Source organism: Aspergillus fischeri, genomic scaffold, assembly GCF_000149645.3.
Source record: "Aspergillus fischeri NRRL 181 1099437636244 genomic scaffold, whole genome shotgun sequence".
Lineage (NCBI taxonomy): Eukaryota > Fungi > Ascomycota > Eurotiomycetes > Eurotiales > Aspergillaceae > Aspergillus > Aspergillus fischeri.
Window position 1 is genome coordinate 67,539 of NW_001509774.1, and position 16,662 is coordinate 84,200.

Consider the following 16,662-nt stretch of genomic DNA (forward strand, 5'->3'; position numbering starts at 1 on the left):
CGGATTCCGAGTGATGACAGCAAGGTTTACTTTTCCTTTACCCTCCGCGGATCTAACAACAAATAAAGAATGTATAGAAAATGTGCTTCACACATAGGAATACATGGCACAGCCTGTAAAGGCTGACATTGGGTTGATTGATGTAGTCAGAGATGCATGTGTGGCTTGCCGCCCACCATTGCACAGCTCCGACGGAATCCGCGATTATGTCTGCTCTTCTACATCCAGTGGGCAGTTTACACTCCAGGGCGGATCGCACAACGCGGAAACCTGCTATGATGGAAATTCAATCTGTTTCAAGGCCGCGGCGTACTAAATTCTCAGCTTGAACCAAAAGCAATATTGCCGGTAAGAAGGGTTCTTTAAAGATGGACGCGAAGGACGACAGATGAGACTGATCATCATCATCATCAACAACAACTACATCAAGCCCAAAACATCAAATTGAAAAGCCGTATCTGTCAAGTAGATCAAAATGCCCTACGCCGGCAACCCTCCTACTCCAACGGAGAACAAGGTCTCCCAGATCCTCTCAATCATCTCAGCATATCGTCACCGCTCGGCCGCTGTTCCTGATCGCTTTTCCGAATTCGCTCCAGATCTCGAGAAGCAACTCACTGAGACTGTCTCCAAGGGGGAGGCAGTGCGATTCATTCTTCCATCCTTCCCCTTCAAGGCCCCCGCTGAGGGAGACAAGCGCAAGACTCTGGGCTCTCTGCCAGACAAGGCAGAAGAGATCGCTTTGCAAACCCTCGACGGATTTGCCGATTCCATTGCTGAGATCTACGAGGCTGGTGCCACTGTAGTTGTTGTCTCAGATGCGTCTGTATACGGAGGTATGTGTACCAAGGGATCTCCAGCCAGACATACAGACAGACTTACTAATGGTGAATTAGACCTTCTGAAGATCCCCGACGCCGACGCTTTTGCCTACCGTCAGGAATTGAAGAAGCTTGCCTCGTCTCTCGGTCTCACTCATCTTGAATTTGTGCGTCCGGGCACTCTCGCCGGCATTGTCCCCGAGGAGGCCAAGACACTCGAGGAGTATTCCGACCACGTCTCCAAAACCCGCAACCTTCTCGATGGTACCCTAGCTCAGGCGGTCGACCCCAACGAGGATGAGAATATGCAAGCAACAAGCAAGCACTACGACACGGCACTGCCTCCGGCCGAAGATCACGAAACTTTCAAGGCTGCTATGCTCAAGCGGGGAAAAGTAGGCCCTAAGTCCCATACTGCCGTTAGTCCCGACGTTGCTGACCTCTTCAGGCCTATGCGAAGCTGATTGCCTCATCGGCCGAGTCGACGATCCGCCTGTCCATCCACGAGTCCAACAATGTTGGCAAAATTACTATTAACCTCTTCCCACCGTCAACAAATCCGGACTTCATCACTCCCTGGCACGGCGCCGTCGCGGTCCTCGCAGACGCCAGCGTGCGCATTGTCGATGCCTCCACCGTGGACATGGGCAAATTTGAGGTCATCACTAACCACGAGGGTCGCCCCTGGCTGCTTCGCGAGAAATCTGATCTCTTCGACTGGTTTGGCATGGAACTAGATTTTGAGCCTCTCTTCCCCTGCGGTATGCTTGTCCGCCCCAAAGAAGGATACGGTCCATACAGGTTCGAGGATGTCAATATGAAGTGCGTGCGTCGGCTCGCCCTGTCTACCGCCCCGCTCCTTCTGCGCGGCTTCACCATGCAAGTCGAGAAGGAAGTATTCCGCAGCAAGGCCCGCGAGCTGGGCAAGATCCAGATGTGGCCCTTTGGCGACATTCTCGAGGTCCGCGAGAACGCCGACTTCAACATGAACAACGTGCTCACCCGCGAAGCCATGCCCTTCCACTACGACGGCGTCTTCAAGACCGTCCAGGACGAGAAGACGGGCGAGTGGATCTCCGTCCCGCCCCTCTTCCAGATGTTCCGCAACCGCGCCGCATCCCAGTCCAAGGGCGGGCTGACCCTTTTCGCCTCCTCGCGCAACCTCATCCCTCTCCTCGGCCCGGACAGCATCACACTCGAGGAGCTCCGCAAACTCAAGTGGAAAACCTTCACCGCCGTCAATGAGGCATTTGGCGGCCATGAGCTCCTCCTGCCTTTCATCATCACCCACCCGGAGTCCGGCGTTGACACTTTCCGGTTTCACGAGCCTTGGCCCGAGAGCAAGTGCGTGGCCGGAAGCAGTGAGCCGACGATCGTGCGGGTTGTGGGCTGGCCCTTGGCTGAGAGCGACGCGCTCTGTGAGAAGCTGACCCAGCTCCTGTATGACCGCCGGGTTGCCTACCGTCACCAGTGGAAGGCGGGGGATTTCATCTTCAACGACAACGCCATGACCCACCACACTCGCACAGCCTTCGAGGATGGTCACCGTGAGCACTGGCGTGTGCATGTGAATTAGGATGTTCCTCTTTTCTTAGCGATTGTGATTTTCCCCTATTTAGAGATAAGAATCAAGATGAGAATTGAATATATGATAGTTTTGTCTGTTTCTTGATTTTCACTATGAAGTCAGGCCCTGATTTAATAAGTGTGTTTTAATTAATAGTATCTTTATCTTAGCTTGGACACATCTGCTGTGTAGGCTTGGGTAGCCAAAAGTATGGCCGTCGTCAGAAGATTGGCGAGCATTCTGCCGTCTGAAGGATTTGTATCAGAAGATTATTATAAGGACTATTCTGGAAAGTGAACAAAAGAGTGACATGGATATATGGAAGGAATGACAAAAGAATGTTGGGGAGATAGCCCGTCTTTAAAAATGGACTTCCACATTTGAATTAATGGAAGCAAGTTGGAGTTGAGGGTATCCCTCTTTAATATACATCTTTTGCCTCTGGAACCCAGAACAAGGATCACAGTGTCTTGAATACTTTGTCCGGCCACCTCTTTGGCCTAGTGGTATTCTATTGTACACATTGTTATCTGGTCTATTAGTACATTACGAGGAAGCCAACCCAAACGGGGGATCAAGATGTGAGTGGGATCAAATCATACGATGGATTTCCCCAGAAGTAGGGTCAATCTTCCCTTTTGCACCCAAGCATATCGAGATGAAGGAGTCTTATTGCTTCTATGGGATTTAGCCTGCGTATTCTGGTAGCAATCGAGGGTACACTTAGGTAGGATAGTCTCTTTCATCTAATGTGATGAATTTAACTCTACCACCACTTCTACTTGCTTAACAATACGCAGACGGTTATAGACGCGACTAGGCACAGATATAGGACGCTGCGCCACAGTGGAACCCTTGCTGGCCTGCCGCACCCTTTACATATGCATTCGATCAAGCTTATGCCTAGTCAGGTATTCTTCCCGATATGGATGGTAAATCCTTGTGTGCTGGGTGTCCGCATGACAGATGCATTTCCCCAAATGGACGCACTAATCTTTCGTTTCAACCATTCTTGGTTGTGGCTATTCTTGATTAAATTGGTCTAAACTACGAACAGTGAAAAGATGGGGCAAGGAAAAGGCAACCGCTCAAGAGGCTTGACGAGGCCGCACGTCACTATGGGTCCTTGGAACACCGTCATAGTGCCTGTGTATGAGGGTGATAATACAGTGGGTTCCGTGCTTGTTTGAGCTTTGTCTATAATTGCAGGCAGAGACGTGAGCGCCCACTTGGTTGTACCACTAGTAGTGTCAAATCAAAGCATGATTAAGTGAATCTATTATTGGTGCTACAACTAGTGCAAAAGCTCATTCTATGAAACATCTCGCGAACATGATCCTGGCGTAAATTTCGTGACAGTTGTTAATGATCCTAAGAAAATCCTCAAGCATTCGGCTTGTCGACAGACGTCTCGAACGCGCCATCAGTGCTGCTCGCAGCATCCTTCTCATCCTCCTTCTTGTCGAACCGCGTGTCCCGGACGAAGAAAACCACAATAAAGAAGGCGACAGCCGCAAAGCCAATACCGAGCCAGAGCGCACCGCGGTACCCGCGTACAATATCCTGTCCACCGTTGTTTACATGCGCCTCGACAGTAGCGGCAATACCCAGACCGATAGAGATGGAGTACTGCACAACGGTGGAAATGAATGAGCCCGCGACACCCTGCTCCTCGGGCAAGACCGCGTTTGAGATGAGAATCCCCGACGAAGCGAAGGACAGATCCGGTCCGCCGACGACTAGCAGACACGCGGGGAAGATGAAGGCCCAGTAGACGGATGAGTAGTTGACGAAGCTCATGAGCAGGCAACCAACGAAGAAGGAGAACATTGAGACTCCGAAGATGTACTGCGCGGGGACCTTGGCGATGAAGATACCGACTGAGGCAGTCGCGAACAGACCGCCAATGACCAGTGGGACCATCTGAGCGACAGCCGTGAGCGGTTGCGCCTTGTGAACGGTGAGAATGTAAACGGTTGTGTAGTAGAGGAAGATGCCAAACGACATCCAGCCGAACGACATGGCCGTCACGACGGGGGAGAAGCCTTTGCGGGTCCAGAGAGTGTTGGGGAGAACGGGAGCCTGGACATGCGACTGCGAGAAGACAAACGCAACGATCAAGAAAATGCCGACGACGAGAAGCGCGTAGACGTAGGGTTGTTCCCAGCCCACCACGGACGCTTGGTTCCAGGCGAAGGAGAAGAGGATGAGACCCGAGATGCCGAGGACAGATCCGATGTAGTCAAATTGCTTGATGCTGAGTCCGGGAATTGGCGAGCCCACACTGTGAGGGACAATGAAATACGTCACCACGCCGAGGACGAGGCAGCCAATGGCCCAGAACCAGAATCCCCATCGCCAGGTGACTTTCTCGGCAAAGGCAGCGCCGATGAGTCCTCCGAAGATGTAACCCGAAGGCGCGCAGAACCCGAGGAAAGCAAAGGCAATGTTCTTCTTGACCGAAAATGGTGGGAATGCACGCGCCAGGAGGGCGAATGAGTTGGGAACCAGTGCGCCGTTGCCAATGCCAGTCATCCCGCGAGCAATGTCGAAGAGAATCACATCTTTGGCAAAGCCGCTGACCAGAGACCAAAGTGCCATCCACATCCATCCGAAAAGGAACACATACTTGTGGCCAAAGTGGTCACCCAGTCGTCCAGTCACCAGAACAAAGACACCTCCGCAGAGAGAGTATGCGGCCAGGAACCAGGACATCTGACCATTGCTTGTGGCGTTCAGCGAGTGAGCAATTTCTTGTACTGAGAAAGCTGCATTTCCAAGACCGCCAACGGAGAAGAGCTGCGATAAGCCGATGACAAAGATGAAGAGCGCCTCTTGGAAGGTCGATGAGAAAGCGGATGGAGGACCTCCATCGTCTGGTTCGCCAGCACCGCCAGGTCCTGACATTAGGTCGTTGGGTCTGTCGACTTCCTCTTTGCTAATGGGTCTGCTGCTAAGCATCGTAGACCCGTCGGGAGAAGACATGATGATTTCGATCGTCTGTCAGTGTGCGCAGCCTGTGTGACAAAGAAGGAATGACTGTTTAGGTCAGGCTTAACTAAGGTATCTGGGTAGGACAAGACGGACGGGGCGTGGAGAGGAATAATAAGAGTGTTGTGACGTTGGGCTTATAACCCATTTTAAATTCTGTATTTTGTGATCTATTTGTCATATTTTCTTCTCAGGGATGGAGGTTTGGCAAGATCCGGAGGGAAACCGTGGCCAGCAAACATTAGGGATGGCGTTGAAAGTCCGCGGACTCTGGCCAAAAGTCCGATCGCAGCGTTTATGCCGACCGGCTGAAGGTCAAGGATTTCTGCCAGTTCTGCAGGATCCGCCGTCCTAATTTGATTATTGGTAGAAAATAATGAGCTTAATCGATACTATAGATTGTGTCTTCAGAGACTCGCACGTCACTCGAAGTCGGAGTTTCGTTAACCTTGGCCTTTCTGTATATCTCCGGCTTCTTCAGCCCTGCCCCTTGATATGGTCGCCTGAGGCTGCTACGTAACTTCCGATCTTTTCCCTCGGAGCTGATGGGTCTCAGCCATGGCAGGAAGTTCCTTTCGAAGTCTCTTTATAATTATATGTTAGTTAGTTACTATATTCTAACTTGTTATTCATATAATAACCTTCTCCAACAACATATCCATTGGCTGAGATGCATCAACGCCGGTACATACTTGGTGAGAATATGTGGTTGCAGATGACGAAGCCTCGTTTTTTTGGTCGCGTGTCAAGTTCCTGCTGATTAATGGTCCTGGCAATCATGTGATTGCCACGTAAACACAAACCACCCTTGTAAAAGTTTCGATCCACGTCACTAATTTCGACTGCTTTACAACTGCACCTACCATGGCTGCCCTCTCGACCAACGTAAGTTTTTATTGTTTAAAAACCGATAAACAAGTGATTAGAATGCAGAATCTAATTAGTCGATACAGAAGTGGTACAACCGCTACTTGAGTGAGGTGGCTAATGGATGCCTGGAGCTGCCTGTCTACGAAAAGGTGAGTCTCAGTGTCGCCTCACCTTACTCCTAACTAACCACTTACCAACCACTTTCCAACTGTTTAGAATGATGATGGCTCGATCAAGATTTACTATGGGGAGCTCTTCTGCCGTGTGCCTGACTGTTCAAAGGCCCAGGTGAGAATATTTTCAACTGATTTTATAGTCTCATCAACTGATTCTTGACTACTTAGAAAAAATATACTGCAACAAATAACCTTCGCACCCATATTGAAACTCATGAAGATGTGGAATTACAGGAAGGAAATATTGGTGGCCGTGCTGCACAGAAGACAGTTGATGAGGCTGTTAGTAAGTGGCTGTTGAGTGGTTTTGAACTGGCTTACAACTGGTTAACAACTGGTTAAAAATGGGTCAGAGTGGTACAAGGGGCTGTTTACAGGGGTTGAGCCTCAAGATGTTGGTGAAGTAAGTACTTATGCAAATTCCAACTCGGCGCGTGATGTGTGTGTGGATGCAAGTACTCCTCCACTTCCAGTAAAGAAAGATGGCACAGTAAGTAATCTAACTGCCCTTTAACTGCTTGGCAACAGCTTACTCAATACTTCGGTTCATATCACGAACATGCGCAAGAAGGTTGCTGAAATGGGGCACCATGTTCCTTGCAATTCCTGTGGAAATCGCAATGAATGCTGCAAGGATATAAATAAGTGTGACCACTTTATTCTTTTTGAATGTGGTAATATTCACACAGACCCTGCAGGTAAAGGCAAGGCACCCGTGAGATCTCCCCAACCTCTGCATAAGCGGTAAATCGGTCGACAATCACTTGCAAATCAGTTTACAAGTACTTTAGTTGAAATTAATTTGATATAGCTTGTTTTGAAGGAAAAACTAAAAAAATAATAAAACAGTTAATGAATGGTGACTAAATGATTAATTGTAAGGAATATTTTTTTTTTTTTCTTTTTTTTTTTTTTTCAGAAATCCGATCAATACGTATATATATCTTAACCGAACAGGATTAAGCAGGAATTGGTAGGAATTGGAAGGAATTAAGCATCTAAGTTACGCACCGTGACATCCGATCGCTTGCTAACAGCTTATAATTAAGGCAAGTAGACATATATATATGTGTGTGTGCTTGTTAAAGAAAAATAGAATGGTAGATAAAGATCGCTACATAAAACATTGTGGAACCACTTGTCAAGTACTTAGAAAGTGGTTACTAATCAGTCTGCTGTAGTTCTCAGAGTTGCATCCGTTGCCTCATAAGTTCTAGCTCTAATTGCTCATTTTGAAGCTGTTTTAAACGAACCTCTTCTTCTTTTCTTTTGATTTCTGCCTCTAAGTCTCGTAATTCCAGTTCTTGACGGCGTTGCTCAATTGTCAGAATATTTGCTGAAGCCACTCAGCGAAGACTCCGTGATGAGGTTGTAGATCTAAGTAGTTACAAGATAGTTAGTAATCACTAAGGTAGTAACTACTCAAAAATAATTTTTTTTAAAAAACAAACAAAAAAAAAAAAACCTTACTCATTATCAGCAACTTAAGAAGAGGACGATATCAACTGACGTTTTGAATTCGCACGCGGAATTTCAATATTTTGACACTCTGTTTCAGTTGTTGAAGAGGACCGCTGACGTTTACGGCTTCCTATATTCTTCATTAAGTACTTGCCAGCTGCTTAGAAAGTACTTAAAGTCACTTACTTTCCCAACTCATATAACGCAAATAATTTGCCTCCATTGTAGAAGCTCGATATGAATGATGAATATTGAACTGCTGAAAATTATTATACTGCAGAATATCATCTTTATCAAGTTTCGCAGAACTGAAAAGAGTTAGTTAGAATTCTGAAGTAGTTGTTAAGTGGTTAATAAATACTTTCGAACTGCTTCAACAAGTGTTAGATACTTTCCAGAAGCATATGACTTTTGATATGATTGCTCGACAGCATTCATATAATTTCGCAGAAGCTGAAAATAATATGACTAGATCTTTGAGCATGATTGATTTAAACCTGCCTTAATAACAGCAGATTTTTTGTGTACAGCCCAAGCCTGCACTGCCAGGGATTCATATTCTGATAAGCAGTTAGTAAGTAGTTGTTAAGTAGTTTACCAGTAATAAGATGCTTACTTATTAGCAGCTCAATCAACTCATCATACTCAGCCTCTGACTGGCAATCTAGGAGACTCATCATGCGACTCCAGAGGCCTGACCCTTTATTTTTTGTCCCGATTGCCTTTAAAATTGAGCGTTGAAAATGAACACGACAGAATACAATGATATGCTGTAAATGCCATATAGGGTCATGGTGCCGAGGATCAATTTCAGAAAGATATTAACCAAGCCCTGAGTACTTAGCGACTGGTTGGTAAACATTTCATAAGTGCTTACCTGTATACTGTTTTGTGTCCATGTCAACAATAATACCATGAATTCCAAATCCATGAATTGGATCAAATAGAACTGCCTGTCCAGAAACCTCTTCTATAAGATGAAATGCACGCTTGAATAGTAAATAGTAGCCCTCAGTGGAATCCTGGTTGGTGAACACTCGGAGTAGTGTGATAACTAGTCAACAAATGGTTAGCAAGTGGTTAATAAGTACTTGGTACACTTACTTTTGCATTGGTCTGGCATGAATGTCGCAAAAAGGACCTCATTTATGTCTTTAGATCGAATTCATTTAAAAGACATATCAACTTCAAATGAGGATAAAGCTGATAATAAACGAATCTGATCTTTGAAGGCACAAAACACCATTGTACCATAAGAATCATGATACTTCTGTTGAATATATTCCTAGTCACTTTTTAGTACTTGCCAACCAATTAACAAGTAGTTAATAACTACTTACCTTTACTAGCGGATCCCGGTTCTGTAGAAAGAGTAACCCGTTGATATCCTGTCCATTAGGATATGAAAGAAGTCGCTGCTTCTGAATAATAGTGGCAATTCTGTCTTTATTGCAGAAACTGGAGTGGATCTCTGCTAGTTAGAAGCATTATACTGCTGGCAGAATGCCTCCAATTGTGGGCTTCGAAGGAATTGTGCTAGTCTGATATAAGTATTTACAAAATAGTTATTAAGTGTTCTCTTATGCGTTGAATAATATTCTTCACCCCTTGCAGGATACGCTCTGGTGCCTTGCTAGGTGGTGGTGGTGGATGCTGATGAATACCATGCGATGTGAAAAGGATATATGGGCATTCATTAATATCAACAGGAACTAATGTAGTGAAAATAACACTACAAGGGGTGTGTTTTAATCTGCCTGGTCCTTGGAGGTGATCTCGATCTTATAAGCAGTTAGTAACCAGTTGATAATCAATAGTGAAGTACTTACCACAATATTTTCGTCGGGACGCTAGTGATTTAAATACACTGCAATCTTCAGCTGCTGGCATAATATTTCTGTTAAAAAGGTCCTCAAGAAATTGTAGATCAATCAATGTATGGCCTTGAACAGATCCTCTATGATGTTTTGTTAAAAACTCATCAGATCCATTACTGCAGCCAATATATGGTGGGTATTCGCCATGTACATCCTGTAAGTAGTTAGCAAGTACTTAATAAGCATTTGAGAGGATTCCGATTAACCATTTGAGTATGCTGCTTAAAAACTGGCTTGCAAGTTAGAAGTTGGTTAATACATGCATGACCCCTCTTGAAGAATTCCATTTTTGACTGATAGTAACTAGAAGTACTTAGTAGCTGCTTAGGAAATGCTGAAAAGGAGGTTACATACCTATACACATTGCGTTTTCCAATATCTTTCTCCAGCAATTGAATATCTTCCTGAGATTTTCGAATAATATTCCAACAATTCTCATCAACGAATGTATGATGATAGGATCGAAGAAACGAATTTAGATATTCACATGCATAGATACCGGAGCATTTCCAAGTCCATCTTTTAACCAAACAGTTAAAAAATGGGCACTTAACTGGTCGCCTTAGCCCATGCTGTTGTCGCCGTGAATATTAAATCTTTAACTGATTAGAAAGTGTTTGGAAGACAGTTATCAAGTACTTTACGTTACCTCATGAACAAGCTGCTCCATTTCGCTCTGTGATCGTCCTCTGGATGCAACAACATATGAATATCCATGAATATGACTTGTTGGATACTCTGGTAAGTCATCAATGTATTCAATTTTTGATGTCTGAAGAGGATGGCTTTTTGAAATTGTAAGTTGTACTGGAATGCCCTATTTTCATATTAAGTGGTTAGTAACCAGTTAATAAGTGCTCAGACAGATATAAATACCTCAATATTGTTATGTTGCTCTGGGCTTGACTCAGTCAAGTCATCAGAACCAACGATTTCTTGTTGAGAATCCATACTAGAAAAGCGAATAAGCAGTTAGGAAGCAGTTGGAAATTTGCTTACAACTCAAAGACAGGAAAATGGAACGGAAATTGAAATTCAGAGGAATCTGTTTTGTTTTTTAAGTAGGTCGCGTGTCACGTTCCTGGCTTGGCAGTCACGGGTGGGGGATGAGGGTCACGCGTCCACGTTTTTTAGGTGGCGTGATCTGTGTACACGTGAGAATATTGTGGTTGCAGATGAGTCAGGGTCGTTATTTGGGTCGCGTGAGTGGTGTCCGCTTATGTAATTACCTGAGCAATCATGTGATACTCGCATGACACTTTACCTTCCCCAAAAAGATTTCATCACGCACAACCACTTTCGCAGCATTTACAACGCCCTCACAAAAATCCTCATGGCCTCGCTTGCCACGAATGTAAGTTTTTATTAAGAATTAATGAATAACTGATTCCATTGCAGACATCTAATTTTCTATTTCAGAAATGGTATATCAGGTATTTGAGTGAGGTGGCTGACGGTCGCCTCGAGCTGCCCCCCTACGAAGAGGTGAGCCTTAATTTTACCTTGCTTAAATATCACCTAAATGGTTTCTGACTGCTTAAAAACTGCTCAGAGGGAGGATGGCTCGATCAAGATCTACTACGGGGAGCTCTTCTGTCGGGTGCCGGACTGCTCGAAGTCGCGAGTATGGATCTTTAACTAATACTCAAGTATTTGCTAATCAGTTGTTAATCATTTAGAAAAAATACACCGCAACCAATAACCTTCGCACTCACCTTGAAACTCATGGCGATATTAAATTGCAGGAGGGAAATAGTGGTGGCTGGGTGCCCCAGAAGACAGTCGATGAGGCTACAAGTAAGTGGTTATGAAGTTGCTGTAAGCCGATTACTAAACACTTAGCAACTGCTTAGAATGGTACAAGCGGTTGTTCTGTGCGGTGGACCCGCAGGATGGTGGCGGAGCAAGTACTTCTGCAGATACTCACTTCATTTGCGCTATGTCTGTTGATGCAGGTACCCCTTCTTTACCAGTGAAAAAAGATGGCACTGTAAGTAATATTTGACTGCTTTCTGACTGCTTTCTGACTGCTTAATCAACTCTTACTGAATACTTAGGTCCATGTCACAAACATGCGCAAGAAGGTTGCTGAAATGGGGCGCAAGGTTCCTTACAGTTCCTGTGGAAATCGCAATGATTGCTGCAAGGATATTAACAAATGTGCCTACTTTGTTCTTTTTGATTGTGGTAATATCACTCTGGAGCCGACAAATGGAAACTAGGCGCCTGTGTGGTCTCCTGTGGATGAAGCTTAGGGTGGGAAACTGATTGTTAAGCAGTTAAAGAGCACTTCGATGTCATGGCGGTTTTACATGGCTTCCTTACTTGAAGGTTCCCATACTGGAATGGAACTAATAAATAGTTAGTAAATAATTAATATCAAAGGGTTCTGATTGTGTCCTTTTTTTTTTTTTTTTTTTTTTTTTTTTTTTTCTAAAAAGAAGAGTAATTCAGAAGGCCTGTAAATATATATTATAAAATTCAGATACATACGTAATGAATTTAACTAAATACTTTCCAACTACTTAATAATCGCTTGCTAGGGAATAATACACACACATATATATAATAAAAGTCATTGTGATGGAGAGATTGATGTCAATTATATATAATGAATACTTGTGCCATCTTACCACTTTTAAACCACTTGTTAATCACTTTGCTGAAGTTCCTGGATTCGAATCCGCCGTTCCATAAGATCAAGCTCCAATCTCTCGTTTTCAAGCTGTTGTAAACGAATTTCCTCCTCTTGCTTTCTAATATCTGCTTCTTTTTGTTTGATCTCTGCTTCAAGCTTTTGAAGCTCGAGCTCCTGGCGCCTCTGTTCTAAACTCATGGCATTCGCCGATGCAACACGGCGAAGGTCATGTGAAGATCTTGTTGATCTAACGAGTTATTAAGTAATTGACAACCATTTATCAAGTACTTATAAACTTACTCATTATCGCCATTCTGTGAAGAAGATTGGGAGCATGATCTCCTGGTTCTTTGAGGCGATTGACATCGCTGTGAAGCTGATTGAGTAGTCTCAGTACTATGAGATGAGGTCGACCGTTGGCGTTTGCGGCTATCTATATGGTGAGTGATTATTAAGTGGTTAATAACTGGTTTTGAATAGCTGAAAGTGGTTGATTTTAAGCACTTACTTTCCCGACTCATATGGCGAAGATAGTTGGCTTCCATATTTGATGTTCGATATGAATGATGCACATTAAACTGTCTGAAGTTGTTATATTGAAGAATGTCATCTTTGTCCAACTTCGCAGAACTAGATATTATTAGTGTTGGAGAATAAAGTACTTTATAAGTGGTTGTTAAGTGCTTGTACTTACTTTTTAACCGCTTCAACCAAAGTCAAATACTTGCCAGATGCATATGATTTCAGATGGGACTGTTCAACAGCATTTGTGTGATTGCGTAAAATATCAAAGTAATAAGGTTGAATTTTGGAGCATGCTTTATTCAACCCTGCTTTGATAATTGTACTCTTCTTTTGTTTTGCCCAGTTCTGAACATTGACATCCTCATATTCTATAAGTAGTTAGCAACTACCTGACAATCACTTAATAAGTGGTTGGATACTTATTAGTAGGTCAAGCAAGGTATCATAATCAGCCTCAGATTTGCAGTCTAATAGACTCATCATACGGCTCCAAAGAGAGGAACCTTGATTTCTAGTTCCAATGGTCTTCAGAATTGACCGTTGAAAATGGACTCGGCAAAATATAATTATGTGTTGTAAATGCCATGTCACATCTCGATGCTGAGGGTCGATTTCAGAAAGATATTGGCCAAGTCCTAAGTACTCAGTATATACTTGTTACTTGTTAACCGGTTGATAAGCCCTTACCCGTATATTGTTTCGAGTCCATATCAACAATAATACCATGTATTCCAGACCCATGAATTGGATCAAAAAGCACTGGCTGCTGAGAAACTTTTTGGATCAGATTAAAAACTCATTTGAAGAGTAGATAATATCCCTCAGTAGAATCTTCACTGGTAAAGACTCGTAGTAAGGTGATAACTAGTTAAAAACTGATTAGTAACTAGTTTCTAATTACATATGTAACACTCACTTTTGCACTGATCTGATAAGAATGTTGCGAAAAGCACCTCATTCATTTTTTTGGATTAAATCTGCTTGTAAGACATGTCCACTTTGAAAGAGGGAAGATGAGATAGAAGCTGAATCTGTTCTCTAAAGCCACACAGAACCATGGTACCCTGCGAATCATGATATTGCTCTTGGATGTAATCCTAAGTACTGAGTAAGTGTTAATAAATCACCACTTATAAGTATTTGTACTTACGTTGACGTGTTAGTCGATGTTTTGAAGAAAGAGAAGACCATTAACATCTTGTCTGTCAGGATAGGAAAGTAGACGTTGTTTTTGGATGATTGTGGCAATCTGGTCTTTATTGCAAAAGGCAGAGTGAATCTCTGCTAATGTAGAAGCATTATACTGCTGACAAAATGCCTCAAGCTGTGGATTGTGAAGAAACTGTGCTAAGAACAACTGGTTAGAAATCATGTCTAAATCACTTACCAGATACATACCTGTTGTCAAACTTGGGTCTCGAATTTGTTGAATAATACTTTTTACTCCTTGTAAGATTCTCTCCGGTGCCTTGCTTGGTGGTGGTGGTGGATGCTTATGCACACCATGTGATGTGAATAATATATATGAACATTGATTAATATCCACAGGTACCAAAGCATTAAAAGTAACATCACAAGGTGTATGCTTCAATCGTCCTGATCCTTGAGGATGATCTCGACCTTCAATCAGTTAATAAACAGCTAATAAGCAGTTAATAAATACTTACCACAATATTTTCGTCGGGATGATAAAGGTTCAAAAACACTACATTCTTTGGTTGCTGGCATAATCTCTTTATTAAAGAGATCTTCAAGAAACTGCAAATCAATAACTGTGTGACCTTGAATTGCCCCTCTATGATGTTTTGTTAAAACATCAGATGATTCATGTATACAGCCAATATAGGGAGCATATTCTCCGTGGACATTGTAAACTGGTTAGTAACCATTGAGAAACCATTTATTAAGTGCTTAGACAAACCATCTGGCTGTATCTCTTGAAAACTGGTTTGCATGTAGGAAGTTGGTCAATGCATGCAAGGCCTCTCTGAAAGAAACTAACTTTTGATCGATAGTAGCTATAAGCAGTTAGTAATGAGTTATGAAATAGTTAGGAATTCCTCAACTAATACCTGTATGCATTCCGCTTGCTAAGATCTGTCTCTAAGATCCTAATGTCTTTCTGAGACTTCTGAATTTCCTGCCAAATAGTCTCATCCACACAGGTGTGGTGATAAGATTGGAGAACTGGACTCAAAAATTCACAAGCATAGATTCCAGAGCATTTCCAGGTCCATTTCTTGACATGGCATTTCAAAAATGGACAGTTGACTGGTCATTTTTGTCCGTAAAGCTGTCTTCTCGCATATTGAATCTGGAAGCAGTTAGTAACCAGTTGTGAAGCACTTAGGAAATACTTACGTCATGGGCAACCTGCTCCATTTCAAGCTGTGACCGTCCTCTCGAAGCAACAACATATGTGTACCCGTGAATATGACTTGTGGGATACTCTGGTAGGTCATCAATATATTCAATTTTTAGTGTTGTTAGGGAAGAGCTTTTAGCGCTAGTAAGTGGAATGGGAATAGCAGGTTCCTGTTTTAAATACTTAGTAATCAATTACAAACCGTTTTGTAAGCAGTTTGATACCTTGTAATCAAGCTCCGACTCGAAAAATCCATCCACATCAATTAAATGATTGGAATCCATTGTTGTAAAAGAGTAAAACAAGAGTAAAGTACTTGGCAACTGCTCTAAAACTAAGTTGTGATTTCTTGATTTTTTTCACAGCATTGGATAAAAGTAAAGGGAGGAGAAGGAAATTGAATTTCCATGTGTGTGTGTATCATATTTAAATGGTCATGCGAGTTGTTGCAGCTTATTAATGATCTTGGCAGTCACGTGTAGAGGGTGTGTCTCATGTGAGCTCTTTATGGAGCTCGCGTGGGCTGCGTACACATGAATATTTATTTAGTACAACCAAACTTGATAACGTAATCCACAACCAAGCGAACTCTTGTTAATTTCCTGGAGATAAGCAAGGCTGTGTCAACCGATCCCCGAATACAGCGAATCTATGGTAATCGCTAGTAAAGGGAATGATTCAGGATCAAGAGAAGGTCTGATTTCTGGCAATCTATGTAACTAACTAGCTATTTATAATTAACTAAATAAAAACTCTATAAAATCTCTTTAATTTAGCATGTTGAAACCATGGTAGAATTAAGCATTCTGATTGGCCCAGCTAGAATTTGGTTAGATGCTAATTTCTAATATTCTGCTAGATTTGATAGTGGTAAGATATGGCTGATATACCCCCCTAGGTAAGTGGGCAACGCAAAGCTAAATCTACTATATTATAATCTAGTGGTAGAGCTATAGATATTAAATGAACTTTTAGGTACTTCCTAATTAGGAAGGTGAGATAGATAACTAGTAAACTTTATAAGCATCTATCTCATTTATCTGATGTTGATTTTAAATTAAATTAATTAATCTTTATCTAGATTAATAAGGCTAATCTACCTTATAAATTTATAGTACTTCTAGCGCAGGAGTATCTTTATAAGGCTATCTACAGGTATTTTACTTATCTTAGTCTATTAAATAGAAATATAGCTAGCTTAGACCTCTTACTATAGCTAGTATTAATAAATATTAATATGCCTAAGCTTTATACACATCTTTAGCTTATTACTAGTGAGCAGATCTATAGTCTGTAGATTATTATATAAGATAGATATCTAGTGTTCTAAATTAAATCTAATTAATATAAATAGCTATTTCTACTAATAAA

General features: G+C 42.7%; 5 protein-coding genes across 5 annotated transcripts, besides 5 other annotated features; 3 read left to right on the forward strand and 2 right to left on the reverse strand.

Moving 5' to 3' along the window:
- Positions 1–475: 475 nt before the first annotated feature.
- Positions 476–2,397, forward strand: NFIA_043780 (isocyanide synthase family protein; the record flags this gene model as incomplete). Its single annotated transcript, XM_001267455.1, has 3 exons — positions 476–836; positions 897–1,216; positions 1,270–2,397. 3 exons carry the CDS (start codon positions 476–478, stop codon positions 2,395–2,397), a joined length of 1,809 nt encoding a protein of 602 aa, XP_001267456.1.
- A 1,374-nt stretch (positions 2,398–3,771) lies between these two features.
- On the reverse strand, positions 3,772–5,373 carry NFIA_043790 (uncharacterized protein; the record flags this gene model as incomplete). The annotated part of the gene is made up of 1 exon (XM_001267456.1): positions 3,772–5,373. The coding sequence occupies one exon, from the start codon at positions 5,371–5,373 to the stop codon at positions 3,772–3,774; it is 1,602 nt and encodes a 533-aa protein (XP_001267457.1).
- Positions 5,374–6,243: 870 nt separating this feature from the next.
- NFIA_043800 (uncharacterized protein) lies at positions 6,244–6,767 on the forward strand (the record flags this gene model as incomplete). Its single annotated transcript, XM_001267457.1, has 3 exons — positions 6,244–6,264; positions 6,324–6,398; positions 6,660–6,767. 3 exons carry the CDS (start codon positions 6,244–6,246, stop codon positions 6,765–6,767), a joined length of 204 nt encoding a protein of 67 aa, XP_001267458.1.
- A 545-nt stretch (positions 6,768–7,312) lies between these two features.
- Positions 7,313–7,341: a microsatellite.
- A 3,674-nt stretch (positions 7,342–11,015) lies between these two features.
- Positions 11,016–11,985, forward strand: NFIA_043810 (uncharacterized protein; the record flags this gene model as incomplete). The annotated part of the gene is made up of 6 exons (XM_001267458.1): positions 11,016–11,117; positions 11,162–11,248; positions 11,316–11,387; positions 11,443–11,560; positions 11,617–11,753; positions 11,821–11,985. 6 exons carry the CDS (start codon positions 11,016–11,018, stop codon positions 11,983–11,985), a joined length of 681 nt encoding a protein of 226 aa, XP_001267459.1.
- Positions 11,766–11,795: a microsatellite.
- Positions 11,986–12,164: 179 nt separating the features above from the next.
- Positions 12,165–12,195: a microsatellite.
- Positions 12,165–12,196: a microsatellite.
- A 217-nt stretch (positions 12,197–12,413) lies between these two features.
- On the reverse strand, positions 12,414–13,635 carry NFIA_043820 (uncharacterized protein; the record flags this gene model as incomplete). Its single annotated transcript, XM_001267459.1, has 4 exons — positions 12,414–12,648; positions 13,096–13,294; positions 13,346–13,561; positions 13,614–13,635. The coding sequence occupies 4 exons, from the start codon at positions 13,633–13,635 to the stop codon at positions 12,414–12,416; spliced, it is 672 nt and encodes a 223-aa protein (XP_001267460.1).
- A 2,734-nt stretch (positions 13,636–16,369) lies between these two features.
- Positions 16,370–16,662: part of a mobile genetic element that runs on past the window's edge.